Here is a 21,328-nt window from a genome sequence, read left to right on the forward strand (position 1 = left end):
TCACTTTAATAAACTATTTGATCCAGATTTCTTATTGAAATAATGACACCCATTTTCTAATCTAAATGAGTTTGTCTCATTACAGTACAGTAGAAATAAGTTACAATTAATATATTCTGCATAAAATAACTTGTGTATCTTCATATAGGTAATGGACGGCAGGTACCACAAAAGCCCCCAAGAGGAAACTCCCGAAGCCCACCCCAGTTAATGATACCCCCACCCCCTCCCTACCCTCCTCCTGATCATGACATTGTGGACCCACCCGTGTTTGAAAATGGAGCTCCTCTAACAGGACCAACTAGACCCATACCTGCTAAACGTAGGTTCTGAACAAATCTAAATTTTGATATGCTCCTGTCAGCTCCACTTTTACTTTGATATGTCCTGCTTCTCTTATAAGTGTCTATGCCCTTTCTCTTTCCCTTCACATTCTTCCTTTCTGGGGTTTTAACAGATCACTGAAATTTCTTATAGAACATAAGAAACAGATATGTGATTGTCTGGCCACCTCTCATGGAAAATGCCAATAGCCAAAGTGATCTTGGAAGACTGCCTAGGTCTACATTCTATTACTTGGTGTCACTTTTTTGTATATGCTTTTACTTTAATACTTTCTTTTAAAGGTTTAGTCCTGCTCTGCTCATCTCCACATCAACATGTGGACTGGGCAGGTGACGTCACATCTACACTTGCACTATCTGTAGATGTCTTGCACCTGTCGCATTCTAATGAATGGAACAGATGCATGATACCTGCTAAATAGCACACGCGTCCTGACAAATACCAATAGCTATGATGTCATCTGTCCCAACTCACTAGCAGTACTAACTAGTGTTGAGCGATACCGTCCGATACTCGAAAGTATCGGTATCGGAAAGTATCGGCCGATACCGGCAAAGTATTGGATCCAATCCGATACCGATACCCGATACCAATACAAGTCAATGGGACTCAAGTATCGGACGGTATCCTGTATGGTTCCCAGGGTCTGAAGGAGAGGAAACTCTCCTTCAGGCCCTGGGATCCATATTAATGTGTAAAAGAAAGAATTAAAATAAAAAATATTGCTATACTCACCTCTCCGACGCAGCCTGGAGCTTACCGAGGGAACCGGCAGCGTTGTTTGCTTAAAATTTGCGCGTTTCCTTCCTTACGTGAAGTCCCGGCTTGTGATTGGTCGCGTGCCGCCCATGTGGCCGCGACGCGACCAATCACAGCAAGCCGTGACGTAATTTCAGGTCCTTCAGGATTTTAAAATTACGTTCCGGCTTTGTGATTGGTCGCGTCGCGGTCACATGGGCGACGCGACCAATCACAAGCCGTGACGTCACGGGAGGCTGGACACGCGCGCATTTTAAAATGCGCGCTTGTCCTGCCTCCCGTGACGTCACGGCTTGTGATTGGTCGCGTCGCCCATGTGACCGCGACGCGACCAATCACAAAGCCGGAACGTAATTTTAAAATCCTGAAGGACCTAAAATTACGTCACGGCTTGCTGTGATTGGTCGCGTCGCGGCCACATGGGCGACGCGACCAATCACAAGCCGTGACGTCACGGGAGGCAGGACAAGCGCGCATTTTAAAATGCGCGCTTGTCCTGCCTCCCGTGACGTCACGGCTTGTGATTGGTTGCGTCGCCCATGTGACCTCGACGCGACCAATCTCAAAGCCGGAACGTAATTTTAAAATCCTGAAGGACCTTAAATTACGTCACGGCTTGCTGTGATTGGTCGCGTCGCGGCCACATGGGCGGCACGCGACCAATCACAAGCCGGGACTTCACATAAGGAAGGAAACGCGCAAATTTTAAGCAAACAACGCTGCCGGTTCCCTCGGTGAGGTCCAGGCTGCGTCGGAGAGGTGAGTATAGCAATATTTTTTATTTTAATTCTTTATTTTACACATTAATGTTGTTTCGATACCGATACCCGATACCACAAAAATATCGGATCTCGGTATCGGAATTCCGATACAGCAAATATCGGCCGATACCCGATACTTGCGGTATCGGAATGCTCAACACTAGTACTAACTCTTTAAATAATTTTAATATATACTACTTTTTATGGTATTGTATATTTAGTTTATTATTTACATTTTGAACAAGTTCAGAAAAGAAATGTCTGATCTTCTAGAAAAAATTAAGAAATGTACAGTATTGAGCACAAGATGATACAATTATTGTGTCTTGTATCAAGACACAAAAAAATTATTATAAACATCAACTGCAATTTCAGTATAACATTTTGCAGCAAATATAAACCATATTATGCATCTATGGAAACATTTTCAGTGATCAATATTAGACATTAGATAGTCTACAATAAAACATACAGGGAGGCTACTGGACGGAGCGTAAATCTCTGCCAAAAAATTAAGCTGGGCAAGATATTAAAAGTCGGGTAGTATTGGTTGGTGCAGCAGCTTGGGTGCTGAGCCTTTTTATTTATGGTAGTTCCAGAAGGGTTTTACTAGAGTGATGAAGAAGATTTAGTTGTGCGACTCATCACTCCCATTCTCGCTCCAGTATGGGTTTTGCTGAGGCTTAGCCAGCTCAGCTGAGATAGGTCGCCTCATTACAGACACAGAAATGACTGAAGGAAAAGCTTCAGATAGTGAATGCCTCCAAACTGATATGGTGTATTTGAGAAGGATATGCACGGCGGTTAAATGCGCTAAACGCTGATTTGCTGGAGAGTGAAGATATGATGTATTAGCTAGCACCTAGCCGAGCAAATTTTTGTCGTTTTTCGGTTCCTTTATTGTTTGCTACATTTCGGCTGAAATTTATATAGACTGTGTCTGCCTATATCACTGCCGTGCCGCTATACAATGTCATAGCGCATTACATTATATACACTTAAAAATATCAGGATGAAAAAAAAAATGCAACACTGGCATTCATGAGAAGTTCTTTGAGGGGTACAGTTTATGGTATATTTTTTTGATCAGCAGCATGTACAGCTGTGTGAAAAAGTGTTCACCCACTTCTTGATTTCCTATTCTTTTGCATCTTTGTCACACTTAAATATTTCAGATCACCAAACAAATTTAAATATTAGACAAAGATAACATAAGTAAACACAAAATGCAGTTTTTAAATGAAAGTTTTTATTATTAAGGGGAAAAATAAATCAAAATCTACAGGTCACTGGGTGAAAAAGTGATTGCCTTCCTCTCTAAAACATAAATAAACTTTGGTTTATCACATCTTTGGTAAGCTGAGATCAAGTTTCCTAGCTACTCGCAGGCCTAATTACTGCCACACCTGTTCTCAATCAAGAAAACACTAAAATAGGACATGCCTAACAAAGTTAAGTAGACTAAAAGATCCTCAAAAGCTAGAAATCATGCCGCAATCCAAAGAAATTGTGGAGCAAATGATAAACCTGGAAAAGGTTATAAAGCCATATTTAAAGCTTTGGGACTCCATCAAACAGTGAGAGCCATAATCCACAAATAGCGATAACATGGAACAGTAGTGAACCTTCTCAGGAGTTGCCAGCTGACCAAAATTACCCCAAGATCATAGTGATGACTAATCCAAGTGGTCACAAAAGACCCCACAACAACATCCAAAGAACTGCAGGCCTCCTTGCCTCAGTTAAGGTCCGTGCACATGAATCTGCCATAAGAAAAAGACCGAGCAAAAATGGCCTGCATAGCAGAGTTCCAAGACGGAAACCACTGCTGAGCAATAAGAACATAAAACCTTGTATCAGTTTTGCCAGAAAACATCTTAATGATCCTGAAGAGTTTTCGGAGAATACTCTGTGGACTGAAGAGACAAAAGTTTGTTTGTAGTTTGTATTGTAGAACTAACACAGCATTTCAGAAAAGGAACATCATACCAGAAGTAAAATATGGTGGAGGTAGTGTTATGGTCTGGGGCTGTTTTGCTGCTTCAGGACCTGGAAGACTTGCTGTTGTAAATGCAACCTTGATTTCTGCTGTCTTCCAAAAAAATCCTGAAAGAAAATGTCCGGCCATCTGTTCGCGACTAAAAGCTGAGGCGCACTTGGGTTGTGCAGCACAAACAAGTCCACCTCCAAATGGCTTAAGAAAAACAAAATTAAGACTTTGTAGTGGCCTTGTCAAAATCCTGACCTTAATCTGATTTGAGATGCTGTGGTCTGACCATGAAAAGGCGGTTCTTGGTCAGAAATCCTCCAATGTGGCTGAATTACAACAATTCTGCAAAGATTAGTGGGACAGAATTCCTCCAGGGAGTTGAAAGACTCATTGCCAGTTATTGCAGCTGTTGTTGCTAAGGGTGGCTCAACCAGTTATTAGGTTTAGGGGCAATCACTTTTTCACACAGGCCTCTGTAGGTTTGGATTTATTTTTCCCATAACAATAAAGACCTAAATTTAAAAACTGCATTTTGTGTTTACTTGTGTTATCTTTGTCTAATATTTAAATTTGTTTGGTGAGCTGAAATATTTAAGTGTGAAAAACATGCAAAAGAATAGGAAATCAGAAAGGGGGCAAAAACTTTTTAACACAATTGTATCAAGAGTTTTGTGTTTGCAGCTTGAAAATTGTCATTTATATGAGTTATTGTTCTTTGCTCATTGTACATATAGCATGTATATTTATACACAAAATCATCTATTTATCCAAACACAACAACATGTACATGTGTCAGTGCTTTGCGTTCGTTGCACTTCATCCTTGTGTTTTCTGAAGATCAGTATTGATCATACAATGATTACTGTATATTCCCAGAAAAAATGAAGAATGAAACTATTACATGCAAAATAAGCCACTGACAGGTTCAGTGGATAATATAATTATCTCATTACCATGGCACCTGTTAAGGGTTTAGATATATTAGGCAGCAAGTGAACAGTTAGTTTTTGATGTTGTCTTCAAGGCAAGAAAAATTGACAAGTGTAAAGGATAAGAGCAACTTTGACAAGGGCCAACTTGAGATGGCTAGAGGACTGGGTCAGGACATCTCCAAAATAGAAGGACTTGTGGGATATTCCTGGTATGCAGTGGTAAAAACCCATTAAAGGGAAGGTATCATCTAGATTATTTTTTAAGAAATAAAGAAAACATATTGGTGGTGATGCATCCAATCTTTATCTCCAGATTTCTGTCAAAAATTGCTTTGAAAACACAAGGCAAGGCTGCGCAAAAAGATAGCAACTTTTTTGCTTGGCTCTGATAATGTGGATGTGATAGGAGCATGACAGCACTGTAATAAGATTTGTTCAAGGCACTACTATGCACCTCACCTGATTCATTAAGAAGCACTTTGTTAGTTTAAAGCTGTAGTGCACACTTTTTTTGTTCCAAGGACCAAATTGCCATATAGAACCAACCACAAGGGCCTCAAAAGAATTTAAAGGGGTACTTAAATGAAGAAATCACTTCGATCACCATCAGTACATTAATAGATTAGCAGAATCAAGTTTTGAGTATTTGTGTAGGATTTCGAGAGATCCGATGCTGCAAAAAAACACTCTAACTTGCATTGAGATTTTGGAAAAGAAACTCTCCAAATCCTCCTAATCTCAAGACTCCAAGTTTTGAGGATTTTTGAGCTTTAATAAAGTTGTATATTACGTCATCAGACCAGTTATGGATTACATGTGTAGAAGACTAGGACCACTGTTAGTACATGAATCCATTACCAGAACCACCATCAGTACATGAATGCTGTATCAGAACCACCATCAATTTATGAGTACATCAGCACATAAATGCAGCACTAAACCTGGAAAAAAGTGAACTGGAGTACAAGTTGGTATGCATGCTAAATAAGAGCATGTTCACAATGACCATCAAATAGACAAAACCCAAGACAGAACAAAATGAACAAATTCTACTATAAGTAGCTAAGTAAAAGCAATACTGCATATCAATGTAGTGAAATATGTATATGTATGGATGTATGAACAGCAATAAATTAACATCTGTTAACAATTTTCCTGACAAAAACCGGACATTTCTGCCAGAAATTCGCATGCGTTTTTACAGCGTTTTTGATGCGTTTTTGACGCGTTTTTGACGCGTTTTTTGTGCGTTTTTTTACAAATGCATAGAATCGCGGGAAAAACGCAGAAAATCCGCAAAATTAATGAACATGCTGCTTTTTTTACCGTGATGCGGTTTTTTTCGCGGAAAAAAATGCACCATGTGCACAAAACATGCGGAATGCATTCTAAATGATAGAAAGCATAATGTATGCGTTTTTAATGAGTTTTTATAATGTTTTTATCGCGAAAAAACGCAAAAAAAAGTGAAAAAACCTGAATGTGTGCACATAGCCTAAGGCTAGTTTCACATTAGCGTTTAAATCCGCAGCGTTTATAACGCATCCGCAAGTGGTGGAAAAAAACGCATATAAACGCGTACAAACGCAGCGTTTTTTAGACGCATGCGGTATTGCATGCGGTTAAAAAAATGCCGCGTTTGTACGCGTTTATATGCGTTTTTTTTCTGCGTTTGCGTTTTTGGTGCGCATGATGAGAAATTTCACAAGAGAAAAATCAACATAACCAGACACCGCCAATGGGACTACAGAGGGTGTGTGTTATGGAATCTCTATATATAGACCCTAGGGCTACTGAAATCTTTACAGTTTGCTACTGTATCCTGTGTCATGATGGATCTTCACATGGAGAGCTTTTATTTCAACCTGGATTTAAGCATCAAGCTGTTTCTTGCCTGTGCTTTTGCTTGGGAGCAAGACAGAAATCGCGAAAGATGGAGAAGGAGACAACGTAGGCGTTTTTGGAGGCACCCCATTATGGAACTACATGAGAGCTGTGCAGCCTATCACACGCTGTATGGCGAGCTTAATTCCAACCTGGAGAAATTCCAGGAATACACAAGGATGTCGCAAGACTCGTTCCGGGATTTGCTTGCTCGTGTCCAAGGAGCCATACGGAGACAGGACACCCAGCTCCGTAGAGCGATTCCACCGGAGGAACGTCTGCTGGTTACATTAAGGTACGTTCCAAATCTAAACCAATGACAGTCCAAATTTTTTTGTTTTCTGACATGTATGTTTGGGGTATTTTCTTTTCTTTCTTTAGCGTAACCACACCATAAGTAGAATAGATTGTAATGTTTCTTGGGTTTGTTTTACAGATTTCTGGCAACCGGAGAGAGCTTATCATCCCTCCACTTCCAATACCAGCTTGGAATATCCACCCTGTCCGGAATAGTTGCGGACACCTGTCGGGCTTTGTGGAATGTACTCCGGGATGAGTTTATACCCCTACCCACCTTGGACATGTGGCTTGAAATTGCGGAAAAATTCTGGAGTGTTTGTGATTTCCCCAACTGTTTAGGAGCGGTGGATGGAAAGCACATCCGCATTATCAAACCAGCAAGAACAGGATCGGAGTATTTCAACTACAAAAAATATTTTTCTGTTGTGCTCATGGCAATAGCTGATGCGAACTCTCGGTTCACTGCCGTGGACATTGGAGCTTTTGGCCGTGGCAACGATTCCCAGACTTTCAAGAACTCGGATATGGGCCGCCGTGTGTATGGCAAAAATTTCAATTTTCCCCCGCCACATCCTCTCCCCAACACTCAAGGTCCACCGATGCCATTTGTTATGGTTGGGGATGAGGCCTTTCAGATGTGTGAAAACCTACTGAAGCCCTATTCCAGTCGGGACTTGAACCACACTAGAAGGATCTTTAACTACAGACTGACCAGGGCCCGAAGAACAATAGAGTGTACCTTTGGCATTCTGGTTGCTAAATGGCACATTCTTGCATCAGCCATAAATCTAAAAGTGGAAACAGTCGACGAGGTGGTCAAAGCCTGTGTGGTTCTGCATAATTATATAATGGTTAAGGAGCAACCCAACATTGAACTGGATGAACCAGTTGCACACCCACTGCCCGATTTCCAGCATCACCCGCTGCGGTCAACTGCAGCAGTTGGTCTCATGCGGGACCAATTTGCTGCCTTTTTTTATTCAGATATTGGACGTGTGTCATGGCAGGACAATGTTGTGTAAATGTCCTGTTGTAATTCGATCTGTACCAGTAATTTTCTACAATGATAATAATATTTCTCATTAATAAACTTTACTTTTGGTTGTGTTGACCGTGTCTCCTATGTTTTTCCTCTACAAACCAAGGCTGTCCTAAAACTGGCAGTATTTGATCTGTATTTAATATCAGTTTTTGTAATCCAAAACCAGGAGTGAGAGATAAAGGCAGAGTTGCTAATTATTATGTTAATATCATAATTTACCTCTAATTGTTCCACTCCTTGTTTTGGCTTACAAATACTGATATAAAACACTGGCCACATACTGCTAGTGTTATGGCAGCCATGTTGCTTTATTGGTAAGCTTGTTGACGTCATTGCGTCCTGATTCTGTTCTGCTGTATCCATTGGACACAAACTGAAGAGACAATGACTGTCACACTATCTATACTGAAGTCAGGTGTCAGAAATAATGAATTCATGATGCACATATTACAGCCTCATGAATTCACTATTTCTGACACCTGTGCAGGTGACCATAGATATGCACTGTGTGACCACCATTGTCCCCTCAATTTGTGTGTAATAGATTATGTATAAAGAAGAGAAAATGGTGGTTATACAAGGCAGTTCTCTACTCAACAGGTCAGGTGTCATAACTAATGAGTTTTTTGACACCTGACCTGTTCAGTAGAGGTCTGCACTGTATTTCCACCATTTTCTCTTCAGACTGCCACACTAGGCACAGACAAAAAGAGATTATGGAGATACATGTAATGTTTTTTGACCCACCTCATATCTGTATACTAAAGACACACAAAGCTGCATTTTTTTTTAACTACTGGAGATATGATGTGGGCCAAAAAGTAAGTGTGTGGCGAAGTTTCTTGGCGCACGGTGTGTGTTGCCGGCGGCGGAAGACACAATAAACCAAACATAATTGTGGCAAATCAAATTTTTTTTATTTTTACACAACCCAAAAAATTATTTACTGTGCCGGCTTGGGGTAGAGTGATGTAAACGGGGGTGTGAAGCACTGAGGCCTGGCTAACCGTGGACGACGCAGAGGTGGCAGGAGAAGGGGCAATGAAACAAGAAGGGTCTGGAAGTTCGGGGATGGGGCTTGACACATGAGAGGCTTGAGACGCACTGGAAGGGTGAGACAAACCTGACATTACAGACACATTAGGAGGTGAAGGGGGAGGAATGCTAAGAGTCCTCTGTTTTTTTTTTTGTGTGTGTGTGTTTTTTTTTGTTTGCCTGGTTGTGGGAGGTCTTGGTGGGCTCATATGGTGTGGCGTGATGGTGGGTGACCTGTCAGGGTCCGGCTGCACTGTGTCAGAGTCCATAGTGCTCGTAGATTGTGCAGCCATGGCAGAGTCCATAGTGCTCGTAGATCGTGCAGCCATGCCAGAGTCCATAGTGCTCGTAGAGCATGCAGCCATGCCAGAGTCCAAAGTGCTCGTAGAGCGTGCAGCCATGCCAGTGTCCATAGTGCTCGTAGAGCGTGCAGCCATGCCAGAGTCCATAGCGCTTGTAGAGCAGAAGGCCATGCCAGGGTCCTGCTGCATTGTGGTGGTGGCAGTACGGAAGGCCATGCCAGGGTCCTGCTGCATCGTGGTGGTGGCGGTACGGAAGGCCATGCCAGGGTCCTTCTGCATCGTGGTGGTGGCGGTACGGAAGGCCATGCCAGGGTCCTGCTGCATCGTGGTGTCAGTGGAGGAGGTCCAAACAGGAGCAGCAGATGTCATGGTGGTGGCGGTGGTATGTCCAACTGCACTCGGCATGGTGGTGGTGCTGTAGTGGTGTCCGGCTGTGGAAGGAATTGAGGTGGCCGTGCAGTGGGATGCAGCAGAGGTCGGCATTGAGGTCAATCGTGACAGTGAAGGCACAGGTGGATATGCCGCCACTGTCTGCTGGAAATACCAACTCTGCTGCATAGCCTGCATGTAAGCAGCTTTGCAGGCCTGCATGACACTCAGCTGGAGATCAGGAGTAAGGTGTTCCAACATGCCCTGCTCAATTTGGTTAAAAAAATGATGTGCTGGCCTCTGGAGGTCGGCTTTAACTTGATCAAGGCTTTTGCTGACCTCCTGCATATGTGCATTCAAGAGGCTATGTGAAACATCCATTCGGTCACCCAAAGCCTTGATTGCTTCATGTAAAACCGAGCTCAAGTGCAAAAACTCGGGCATGAGTGACCTGTCCGAAGCCCTCTGCCGCTGCCGGGAGGAGCCCCCAAAAAAAGGGGCAGTGGAAGAGGACTGCGAAAGGGGAAGACCTGATGGACCAGCTCCCTGGTCTCCAGTTAGTGTGGAAGGCCCACTTGCTGCTGCACTGCTGGATGGCTGGGATGGGTCCGTGGCTGTCGGATGAAGGACCGCTCCATAACCTGGGCCAACAGTAGTGCTATATGTGCTGTGAAAAATGGAAAAAGAAAATACCAAATATTAACCAGACGCAAAGTCCTGTGGAATATAAAAATACAGATTATGGCAATACAATACAACCTAATGCACGTGATACTTACGTTCTCTGGGCAAGGACCGGTCTTAAAAATGCCAGAACTTGATGGTATTTGTATCATCTGATCCTTGCTCCTGAACCACTGGGAACACGGCTCTTTTGACGCAGGTCCTTGTTGAAGCGGTCCTTCATCGAACGCCAACGTTTTTTGACTTTGGCTACTGTTAAAAAAAAAAATTGTGTTCAGAAAAAGGACTTTTGGCCGTGCTCACACAACTGTGTGTGATGAGAGAAACTCCTGAGAGATTCTTTCATCACACACAGTCAAGTGAGCACGGCCAAGGTCTCTGCTGCTTCACACTGCAGTGCAATACTTACCAAATGCATTTCGGACCCATGTCGGGGTGTTGTCCCAGCCATCCCACATCGCTTGGGCCACCTCATTCCATAAGCGCCGGATCGTGACATTGTTTGAGTGCAGTGGATCCCGGGTGTCCCACAACGGGACTCGCTCCTGGACCAGGGAGATGAGGAGGTCATTCTCAATTAGATCATCCTCCCGTTGTGAAACCTAAAAATTTAAAAAAGTCATTACAGTTTGCTCAATTAACATAAGGAAAATGAAGAAAAAAGATGCTGAGAAATGGCATGAATAAGAAAGTCAACATACAAAAGGATTCCAGAAGAAAAAAGTAAAGAAATACGAATGGAAAGAAAGGAAGATTCAAGAATATTACACTGAGGATACAGTAAACAGTCAGCCTTGTATACGTACCCGCTGCCGTCTTTCCACCGGACCTTGACTCCGCTGCTCCTGCCCTGTCTCTGCTGCAGTAGAAGAGCTCTAAAAAAAAGAAAAAATCAAATTGTCACATGTGTCGATGTGACAGTGTATACTTACCAATCTTACAAGGCAAGTACTCACCTCACTGACATGCTCTACTTCTGACGGCCCAGGACGAGACTCCTCACCAGAAGAATCCAAAGAAGACATTCTGATGCATGTAGAAAGAAAGAAATGCAAGAAATTAGGACATGTAGAGACAGAAAATAGAAAATGAAGGCATTGGATAGGATATACTCACATTGTTCAGTGTCTTGTTTTCCTCCAAGGATGTAGCCTGCGTCTCGTCTGCTTCAGTGTCTGGTGAGAAGTGACCTGCAACTGTCCACACCCTCCCTTTATCACCTTGATGGTGGGGCGTGGCTTATCAGTGTCTAGACATGTTTTTCTCTATTGAAATGCATGCTTTCACGAATGCAACCAAACGAATGTGCTTGTAAACGCATGCGTTTATATAGACATCAATGCGTTTTTTTGTCGAAAACCTTGTGCAATCGACCGCATGCGTTTCCAGGCGGCAAATAGATGCCTCTAAAAATTACTACATGTTGCATTTCCGCAAACGATTAAACGACGCATGCGTCGTCAAACGCGGCAAAACGCGAACAAACAAAGATGCATGCGTCGCTAATGTTAAATATAGGAATACACAACGCATGCGGATATATGCGGTACAAACGCTGCGGACACAACCGCAAATGTGAAAACAGCCTTAGACTGCAGCTCTCACAAAGGGCCATGACCTATGTTTTCCTGAGCAGGCAGTCTTCTGGTCTCCCGTCACCCCAGGGGGCATGTCCTGAACACACACAAGTGGAAACATTTCACACTTTCTGACTCCTTTGAACAGACACGTCAATTGCAGCATGACACTATTTACTATGAGAAAGGTCACACAAATAGTGTTTAAAGAAAAATCATGTATTCATTGGTAAAATAGCCAGGATCCAGTCACAAACCAAGCATTAGAATATTAACCTGAGGTGCTGGTCTAGAAATTTGACTTTCACGTTTACTCTATAAATTAGGCTTTTACACTTAGAAAGCTGTTCACAGATTGAGGGGCAGCCAACTGATGTGAGCCATTCCATATTCATCCCCCCTCAGGTAGTAGAATGCTGGACTACAAAGTTTAGATATTTAGATATGTTTTCTCCCTTTATTTTTTAAAACTATTTTGTATGTCACTTTTTATTTCCAGATTTTTATATCTTTTATTGTAAGCACTGTACCTTTTCTATTAAAGATTAAAACTTCAATAAGTTTGAACCTTGTATGCTCTAAATAATCCATAGCCTTAGAGCACGTGACCCTGCTGATTGGCAGACAGTAGCAATAGTATTTCTGTGACTCATCCCAGTGTGTTCGGTGAGTGGTGGCAGCGTGTATGAGCGGGGTGCCTGGTCTGTGTCGGGGTATGAGTTATGCTCCCATTGCAGCATAGGACAAAGGCTGAATGCTGGACTGAGAGAGGAGATAGATTAGCCCAACCCCCATTCACCTGCTGAGAAGCAGGTATGTGACAAATTGGTGGCAGAGCGGTGGGATAGAATTATTTCTATTAGAGCATTAGTGCATGGTTTAATCAATTATTACCCTGTACTAAAGAATTGTTATCGAGGAGTGCACCAGTTCTACAAGGTTCAACTCAGTGCTTATTTAGACATATTTGCAAACAGTTTCTCATCCCCATTTTTATTTTCTATCTTTATTTGGCAAAAACTGTTCATTGATATGGCAGCCCTGTACAAGAAGCAGAGCAAAGAGGCTCTGATCGACCTCTGTGAGCAGAGATGAATAGAGACAGCTGACAAATCCAAGGAACTGCTTATACATGCCTTGGTCGAGCAGGACATAGAGAGCAAAATACTGCAGCATCTGGCCAAGGAGAGAGTCCACCTCAGAGAGACCCAGCAATGCCAGCTCTTGCATTGCAGATACCTTCGGGAAGTGCCAGTGCTGAGGAGCCTATGGACTATACTTTACAAATGGCCTTACAACAGCTGGGATCAAGTGATCCCAATCTGCGCCTTCAGCTTATTCTACAGTACCGACAGGCTGAGAGAGAGGCTGCAGAACTCCTGGCTACTACTGCGTAATGCTGGTTGGAGAGAGCTTTCAAGCTTCAGATGGCTCAAATAGTAAGGGGTAACATCCCGCAGCTAACCTCCTCCCAGGACATAAATCCAAGGAAACCACATCTGGAAAACTTCCCTGTGATGAAGAAGGATACGGATTTAGATACTTTCCTTCGGGGTTTGAAAAAACCTGCAGGCAAAACCATCTACCCCGTGAGCAGTGGGCGCAGTATCTAAATCCAGGGTTGAGAGGCAAAGCCCTGGAAGTTTTTGCTGGCCTCCCACCAGAAGTAGATAGGAACTATGAGGCCATAAAAGAGGCCCTAATCAGGAAATACAACCTAACCCCAAAAGTGTATCGGAGAAAGTTCTGGAACTTACAACGTGGATCAACTGACAGGTATGCGGGTGTTGTAAGCACTTTGAGGACCACGTTCCACCAATGGATCAGGGAACTTTCTGTTAACAGTTTTGAGGACTTAATGGATCTTATGGTCAAGGATCAATTTCTTCATATGTGCTCCACGGATGTACGACAATTTCTGTGTGATCGAGAGCCACAAACTGCGGATCAGGCTGCAAAGATTGCTGACTGTTATGTGGCTGACAGGATGCCTGACGTGCGGAAGCCATCGGGATTCAGCTGGAAGGGAGGTAAGCCAAGGGAACATGTACCAATTCACAGGACTGAATGTATGTGGCAGCTGTGACCCGGAGTCAGGCTGCGGCTCAAACTCAACCCCAGAGTTTAGAGGATGAGTCTCAAATAGAACTGCCAGATCAGGATAAACATACTATGGCCTGGGAGCCTCTTCACATGGCAGACCCACCAAGGTCCCTGATAACCGACACTGAAGACTCAGCTTCAGACCGAATACTGGCAGTCACACTAGGCCAGGGCCTGCAGAATAACAGTCAGCTTCCAGGAGGCCCTGCGGACAGATGTCAGTCTGGAGAAGCTCAGATGTCTTGCAGAAAACCCCATGCTGCTTCTGATAAAGAGAGAATATACTGGGACCAGGGCAGACTGTAGAAAGAGACTCTCCCCACGGATACTACAGAACTTTGGGACTGTGAAAAGCAGCTGGTCTTTTCTTTTCTATTTAGGGAACAATTATTGAGAATTGCTCATGAAATTCCCCTGGCTGGACACCTTGGAATACAAAAGACTAAAGCTCGCCTGACACATAACTTTTATTGGCACAAGATGGGGACAGATATAGCCAATTACTGTCGATCGATGCTGCATAGTTTGTCAGAGAGTTGGAAAGTCCAGGAATATACAGAAAGCCCCATTGATAAAACTGCCAGTGATGGATAAGCCTTTCCAACGAGTGCCCGTGGATATCATAGGGCCACTCTCAATACCTAGCAGCTCTGGCAAAAGGTCATCCTCACAGTGGTGGACTATGCTACACAATACCCGGAAGCTGTGGCACTGTCCTCCATCCGAGCAGACAAAGTGGCGGATGCTTTACTGACTGTTTTCTCTCGCGTGGGTTTCCCCAGGGAAATGTAGATCATGGAACCCAATTCATGTCCAATCTGATGGAAAGGCTTTGCAAAAAGATACATTTACAGCATTTTGAGGCCAGCGCTTATTGTTCCCAAACCAATGGACTATGCGAGCGTTTTAACGGAACATTAAAACAAAAGCTCAAAATGCTGGTGGAGACTGAAGGGAGAGAGTGGGAGCGGTACCTCCCCCATCTGTTGTTTGCGTGCAGAGAGATACCCCAGGCCTCTACAGGATTCTCCCCTTTGATCTGGTTTATGGGAGGAGGGTCGGGGCCACTTGATTTGATTAAGGACTGTTGGGAGGGTGACCACAAAACTACGGGCGTCTTGGTGGTCGAATATGTACTGTGTCTCAGAGAAAGAATGCAAAAACTTAGCAACCTGGCCCATGAGAACATGACCCAGGCCCAAATCAACCAGAAAGTCTGGTATGACCGTAATGCCAGACTGAGGGCCTATGAGGAGAGGCAGAAGGTTTGGGTGTTGCTCCCTATGTTGCAGAATAAATTACAGGCCACATGGTAGGGACCATATACTGTACACAAGCGGCTAAATGATGTTAATTATGTGGTGACCCTAGATGAACATGCAAAGCGTCAGAAAGTATTCCATGTAAATATGCTGAAGGTTCATCATGACAGGGAAACCTGTGTCTTACCGGTCTGTGGCATGCCTGAAGAGGGGGAGGCTGATCTGTTACTAGATATGGGGGCTGGGACTCAGTATATACAGCCCCTGGAGTCAGCAGAGTTTAACCCTGAGCTATCCCACAGTCAGAGGTCTGAGCTGATAGGGGTGCTCAGTGAGTTCACAGAAGTCTTCACAGGGCAGCCTGGGAGGACTCAATTAGCAACTCACCATGTGGACACTAGTACTAATCCTTCAGTACAGCAGTCTGCATACCGGCTGTAAGCAGAGGTGAAGGCACACATGAAGGGACAGGTAGAGGAGATGCTAAACCTCGGGGTAATACAGAAATCCCGAAGTGCCTGCGCCTCGCCTGTGGTTTGTGTCCTGAAAAAGGACCATACCACCAGGTTCTGTGTAGACTATAGGAAATTAAATCTACTGACTACATGTGAGGTCTACCCCATACTGAGGATAGACGAGCTGTTAGAGCAGCTAGCTGAAGCATCGTACCTCACTATCTTGGACTTAGGTAGGGGATATTGGCAGATTCCCCTGACCAAAGAAGCTCAGGAGAGGACTGCCTTTAATGCTATTCGGGCTGTTTGAGTTTCTGGTGATGCCATTTGGTATGAAGAATGCCCCTGCCACCTTGGTCAATCACTTATTGGAAGGATTTGATGGTTTTGCCGTTGCTTATCTCGATTATATAGTCATTTTTAGTAATTCTTGGGAGGGACACCTTGTACATCTTTCTCAGGTGTTGCAAAGGCTTAATGCTGCAAGTCTTACTGTTAAGCCGGGGAAGTGTCAGGTAGCATGCGAGAAGTCCAATACCTCGGATACCGGGTGGGGAGAGGACTGCTAAAACCTTAGCCAGTGAAGGTAGAAGCCATTACAATCTGGTCCACCCCACAAACCAAGATGCAGGTACTGTCCTTCCTGGGTGCGGCTGGCTACTGTAGGAGGTTTGTACCAAACTACAGTGCTCTGGCCAAGCGATTAACTGATCTGACCAGGAGGAAGCTTCCCAAAATTGTTTCCTGGACTCCTGAGTGTAAGGAATCATTTTCTGACCTAAAGTCAGCATTGGATAGTTCACCCGTCCTTCAGGCCCCAGATTTCACTCGCAGGTTTGTAGTGCAGTGAGGAGCACCCAATTCTCTACCTAAGCAGGAAACTTCTACTCAGAGAAGTGGCTTATGTCATCATCGAAAAGGAATGTTTAGCAATTGTGTGGGCTCTGCAGAAACTGAAACCATACCTCTATGGACTCAACTTCACCGTGATAACAAATCATACCCCATTGAGTTGGCTCAACAGGTTAGTAGGGGACAACGGGAAATTGCTTAGATGGAGTCTGATATGACAGCAATATGATTTTACAATTCAGCATAAGAAAGAATCGATCACGGCAACGCTGATGACTTATCTTATATGACCTGTAAGTCAACCCCCATTCACGTTCATAATGAGGGAGATGTAGTGAAATATGTATATGTATGGATGTATGACCAGCAGTTAATCAACATCTGTCTTAGGCTAGGTTCACATTAGCGTTTGAGTCCGCAGCGTGTCATCCGCATGCGGTTTTATCTGCATCATCTTCCGCAAGATGGCAAAAAAACGAGTGTGCATGCATTTGCATGCATTTGCATGCGTTTTTGCATGTGTTTGCATTGTTTATGCGCATGCGTTCGATATTTCCAATGTTTTCCAGTAGCTTTTCCTTGATATCAGACACCCAATGGGTGTTGATTTCTATATATATAGACGTATTGCACTGATGAAATCCTCATCTTTTGCTGTTGTATCCTGCTGCAAGATGAATCTTGACATGGAGAACTTCTATGCTAATCTGAATTTACAATTGAAATTGGCTGTTGCCTTTGCTTTTGCTTGTCAAGAAGAAAGAAGAAGACAAAGACTGAGAAGACGTCGTCATCACTACTGGCAACACCCTGTCCTTGAACTCCGAGAGAGCCGTGGAGCCTACCACTCTTTATACACCAAGCTGTGTGCAAAACCTCAGACGTTTTTTGACTACATGAGGATGACTTGCTGCAACGTGTCCAACGATCCATTACCAGGCATGACACGCAACTTCGTAGAACAATTCCTGCTGAGGAACGTCTGTTGGTGACCCTGAGGTACATAATTGTGAAAAACAAACACCTGTTCAAAGTATTATTGTTAGAAAACCCATGTATTAATTTTTTTATTTCCATTTTCTGTTTGACAGATTCCATGCTACCGGAGAGACCTTATCATCTCTGCATTTCTAGTCCCAGATTGGAGTGTCCACTCTTTCTGGGATTGTTGGAGACACCTGCAGGGTTTTATGTGACATTCTGCATCAAGAATTCCTCCCCCAACCCACAACTGAACTCTGGTTTGAAAATACTGAAAAATTCAAGGACACTTGTAATTTTCCTAACTGACTGTGTGGGGGCTGTGGATGGCAAACACATTCAGATTATGAAACCGCCTGGAAGTGGAACGGAGTATTTTAATTACAAAAAATACTTTTCTATTCTCATGGTGATTGCAGATGCTGACTGTCGATTTGTCGCTGTGGAAGTTGGCTCATTTGGACGAGGAAATGACTCTCAGACTTTCATAAAATTCAATTTTCCACAGCAACAACCTCTTCCCAACACTGAAGGCCCGCCAATGCCATTTGTTGTGGTTGGCAATGAGGCCTTTCAAATGTGGGCCAACCTCCTAAAACCTTACTCAAGTAGGGACTTGAATCACACCAAACGGATTTTCTATTACCGACTGACAAGGGCACGAAGATCTGTGGAGTTTGCCTTTGGCTTGCTGGTATCTAAATGGCGCATTTTGGGAACAGCCATTAATCTAAAAATTGAGACAATTGATAAGGTTGTGAAAGCATGTGTTATACACAATTACATCCTGGCAAAAGAGCGACCCAACTTAGAACCTGAGGAACCTGTTACATTGCATGATTACCAAGATCAACCTCTGAGGACAACAGTGGAAGTTGCCCAGATGAGGCTTAAGTTTGCTGAATACTTTATTTCTGATAATGGACGTGTGGCATGGCAAGACGGAATGGTTTAAGCTGCTAAGTCTGTACCTGTAATGTAAAAATGTACCTGTAATGTAAAAATGTACCTGTAATGTTTAAATGTACCTGTAATGTTTAAATATACCTCTAATGTTTGCTGAATTAAATAATAAAATACCTGTAGTAAAACACCTGTTACAAGTTCCCTCAACAATACAATACACACATGTGTGTGTTTACGGTGACGGCACTTAAAGAGACAAAGAAAACACAGATATTGTGTAAAGAAAATAAACATTTATTTAACAAAAAAATAACTGGGTTTAGGATCAGGGTCTATCTGAGGATGAGATGTGGTGGACCTTGGGGGTGTGGAGCTGTGAGGATTGGGTGGTAGTTGATGAAGGGGTTACAGGGGAAGGGGCAACAAATTGAAGGATTGGATCATGGATGGAACTGGACACATTGGGAGTAGACAACACAGTGGAATCATGGGAATGGATAGACAAACTGGAAGGGACAGACACAAGGAAAGGTAGTGACACATTTGACAACAGAGACACATTGGTAGGTGAGGATGGAGGTGGTGGGTCCAATTTTAGCAGGGCTTTTTGTCCTGGTGGGAATGTTTTTAGTTTTGGACCTTTGCTTTTTTGGCCAAGTGGGAGTGGTGGCCTCTGTAGCAGTTTTCTGGCATGCTGCTGGACTGGGCAGCGTGGTGGATGCTGCTGTCTGCAGGGTGGTGAGCTTGGAAAGTAGTGGTGGATGCTACTGGCTGCAGGGGTGCTGAACTTGGAAGCTGGTGGATGCTTCCAGCTGCAGGGGTGTTGAACTTGGGAGTGTGGTGGATGCTGCTGGCTGCAGGGATGATGAAGTCGGCAGCGTGGTGGACCTGTGAACTGGAGGCGGTGGTGGATAATTCGGTGCTGTGGCAGTTTGAAAGTTGAGGTTCGGCTGCTGGTAATATCCTCCTGCCTGTGGATTGTAGCCTTGGGACTGCTACTTCTGTGATGCGTGGCTGTAAGCAGCCTGGCAGGCCTGCATGACGTTGATCTGAAATTGAGGTGTAAGGTTTTACGAAATTTCCCGCTCTATTGAAGAAAAAAATGTCATTCCGGTCTCTCAAGGTCGGTTTCCAGGCAGTCAAGGCATTTGTTGACATCCTGTAGAAGTGTGTTCACATGGGTGAACCCACTCTTTAGTCTATAACCAAGCACCTTAATCCCATACTGGGAGACCGAGCTTAAGTGCATAAACTCGGACATGAGTGACCTCTGCCAGGCCCTCTGCTGCTAATGAGAAGACCCAACCAAAGCAGCGGCAGAGGGCTGGGAGAGGGGAAAACCTGATGGACCTGCAGCTGCCTGTTCCTCAGCCTGTGAGGCCTGACAGGTTGCTACATCGTTGGTGGATGATTGGGATTGTGCCTGTTTGTTGGCTGGTCGATGAGGGTTCGCTCCAACAGAGTACGATCCAGGTTGTGTTGTGCTGCACCAGGTTCTTTGGTGAAAAAAAAAAATTGTAAAAACAAAAAAAAGGTTAAAAAATATTAAGACAACACAAAAGATACTCATGTTCGCGTAGCAAGCGCAGGCCTCAGAAAAGCAAGGTTCCGGTGGTATTTGTATTTTCGGAGTATCCTTTGAGCAGCACCACTTTTAACCTGGTTCTCCTTTCTCATGTCCTTGTTGAAGTGATCCTACATCGAGCGCCAAACGCACTCTTATTCTCTTCACTGTGAAGGGGAAAAAAAGGAAAAAAATAATTTTAAAACAATGCACCTACATTTATAGCCTCACTGGCGCACCACACCACATTGAAATAATTACCAAAATCATTTCTGGTACGTGGTGTGGCATGGTTCCAATCCTGCAGCAGCGATCTGGCCACTTCTTCCCAGAGTTGCCGAATCACAGCAATGTCGGAGCGCTGACGATTACGGGTGTCCCACAACGGTACTCGCTCTTGCACAGGGTAAATTAGTTGCTCGTTTTCAATATCCTGTTTGGCTTCTTACCATTGTGGAACCTATAGATCCAATAAAACAAAATAATTTTAAGTAAAAATGAAAAAAATCAATTACAACTCTGATGAAAAGAATACTTATACCACCTCTTTGCTCCTGAGACACATGAGCCCGACCACCCTGGGAAGAATAATTTCCACTCGACTGCTTCTGCTCTTCATCCGTGGAAGGTACCTGTAAAGAAATTACATGATTTAACACAGGTATAGTATTGCCAGTCAATACATACCAATCAGTATAGCAAATGTGATTACATAATCGGTGTCATGTCCACCCTGGGAAGCAGTCAGTTCTTCACCTGAGGACATGGTTGAAGAGCAGGCAGTAGTCAAGTGAAGCAGTACAGAAAAAAAAAATAAAACAAAATTTAAACTTGTTAAGAGCCAAACACAATGAGGCCAAAAGAAATGAACACCAATACTTACATTACAGGCAGTAGTCCAACAGCACAGCAGTCAGCACAGGACAGGGACAGATGGCAGCACCAGGACAGACGCCAGCACCAGAAACAGCAGCACCAGGACAGATGGCAGCACCAGTAGTGATGCCAGCACCAGGAGAGATGGCAGCACCAGGAGACAACCAGTCTAAAGGAACAGAAAAAAACAATTAAGAGAGACAGACATTTGCAAAGGTTCTATACTTACATAGCCAGTGTTGTCCCCACCAGGAAAGCAGCACCAGGATAGACGTCAGCACCAGAGACAGCAGCACCAGGACAGAAGGCAGCAGCAGGAGAGATGCCAGCATCGGGAGAGATGCCAGCA

General features: G+C 43.9%; 1 protein-coding gene across 5 annotated transcripts in view; it reads left to right on the forward strand.

Moving 5' to 3' along the window:
• COBL (cordon-bleu WH2 repeat protein) overlaps window positions 1-21,328 on the forward strand; it is a 957,553-nt gene that overhangs the window by 649,972 nt on the left and 286,253 nt on the right. For 3 of the 5 annotated variants that reach the window (XM_077269351.1, XM_077269349.1, XM_077269350.1), the window contains one exon: window positions 149-322. The exons of the other annotated variants lie outside the window; for them this stretch is intronic. In XM_077269351.1, coding sequence (XP_077125466.1) covers window positions 149-322 — 174 coding nt within the window. The remainder of the gene's footprint in view (window positions 1-148; window positions 323-21,328) is intronic. 5 annotated transcript variants of the gene reach the window in all.

This window comes from Ranitomeya variabilis, chromosome 6, assembly GCF_051348905.1.
Source record: "Ranitomeya variabilis isolate aRanVar5 chromosome 6, aRanVar5.hap1, whole genome shotgun sequence".
Classification (NCBI taxonomy): domain Eukaryota; kingdom Metazoa; phylum Chordata; class Amphibia; order Anura; family Dendrobatidae; genus Ranitomeya; species Ranitomeya variabilis.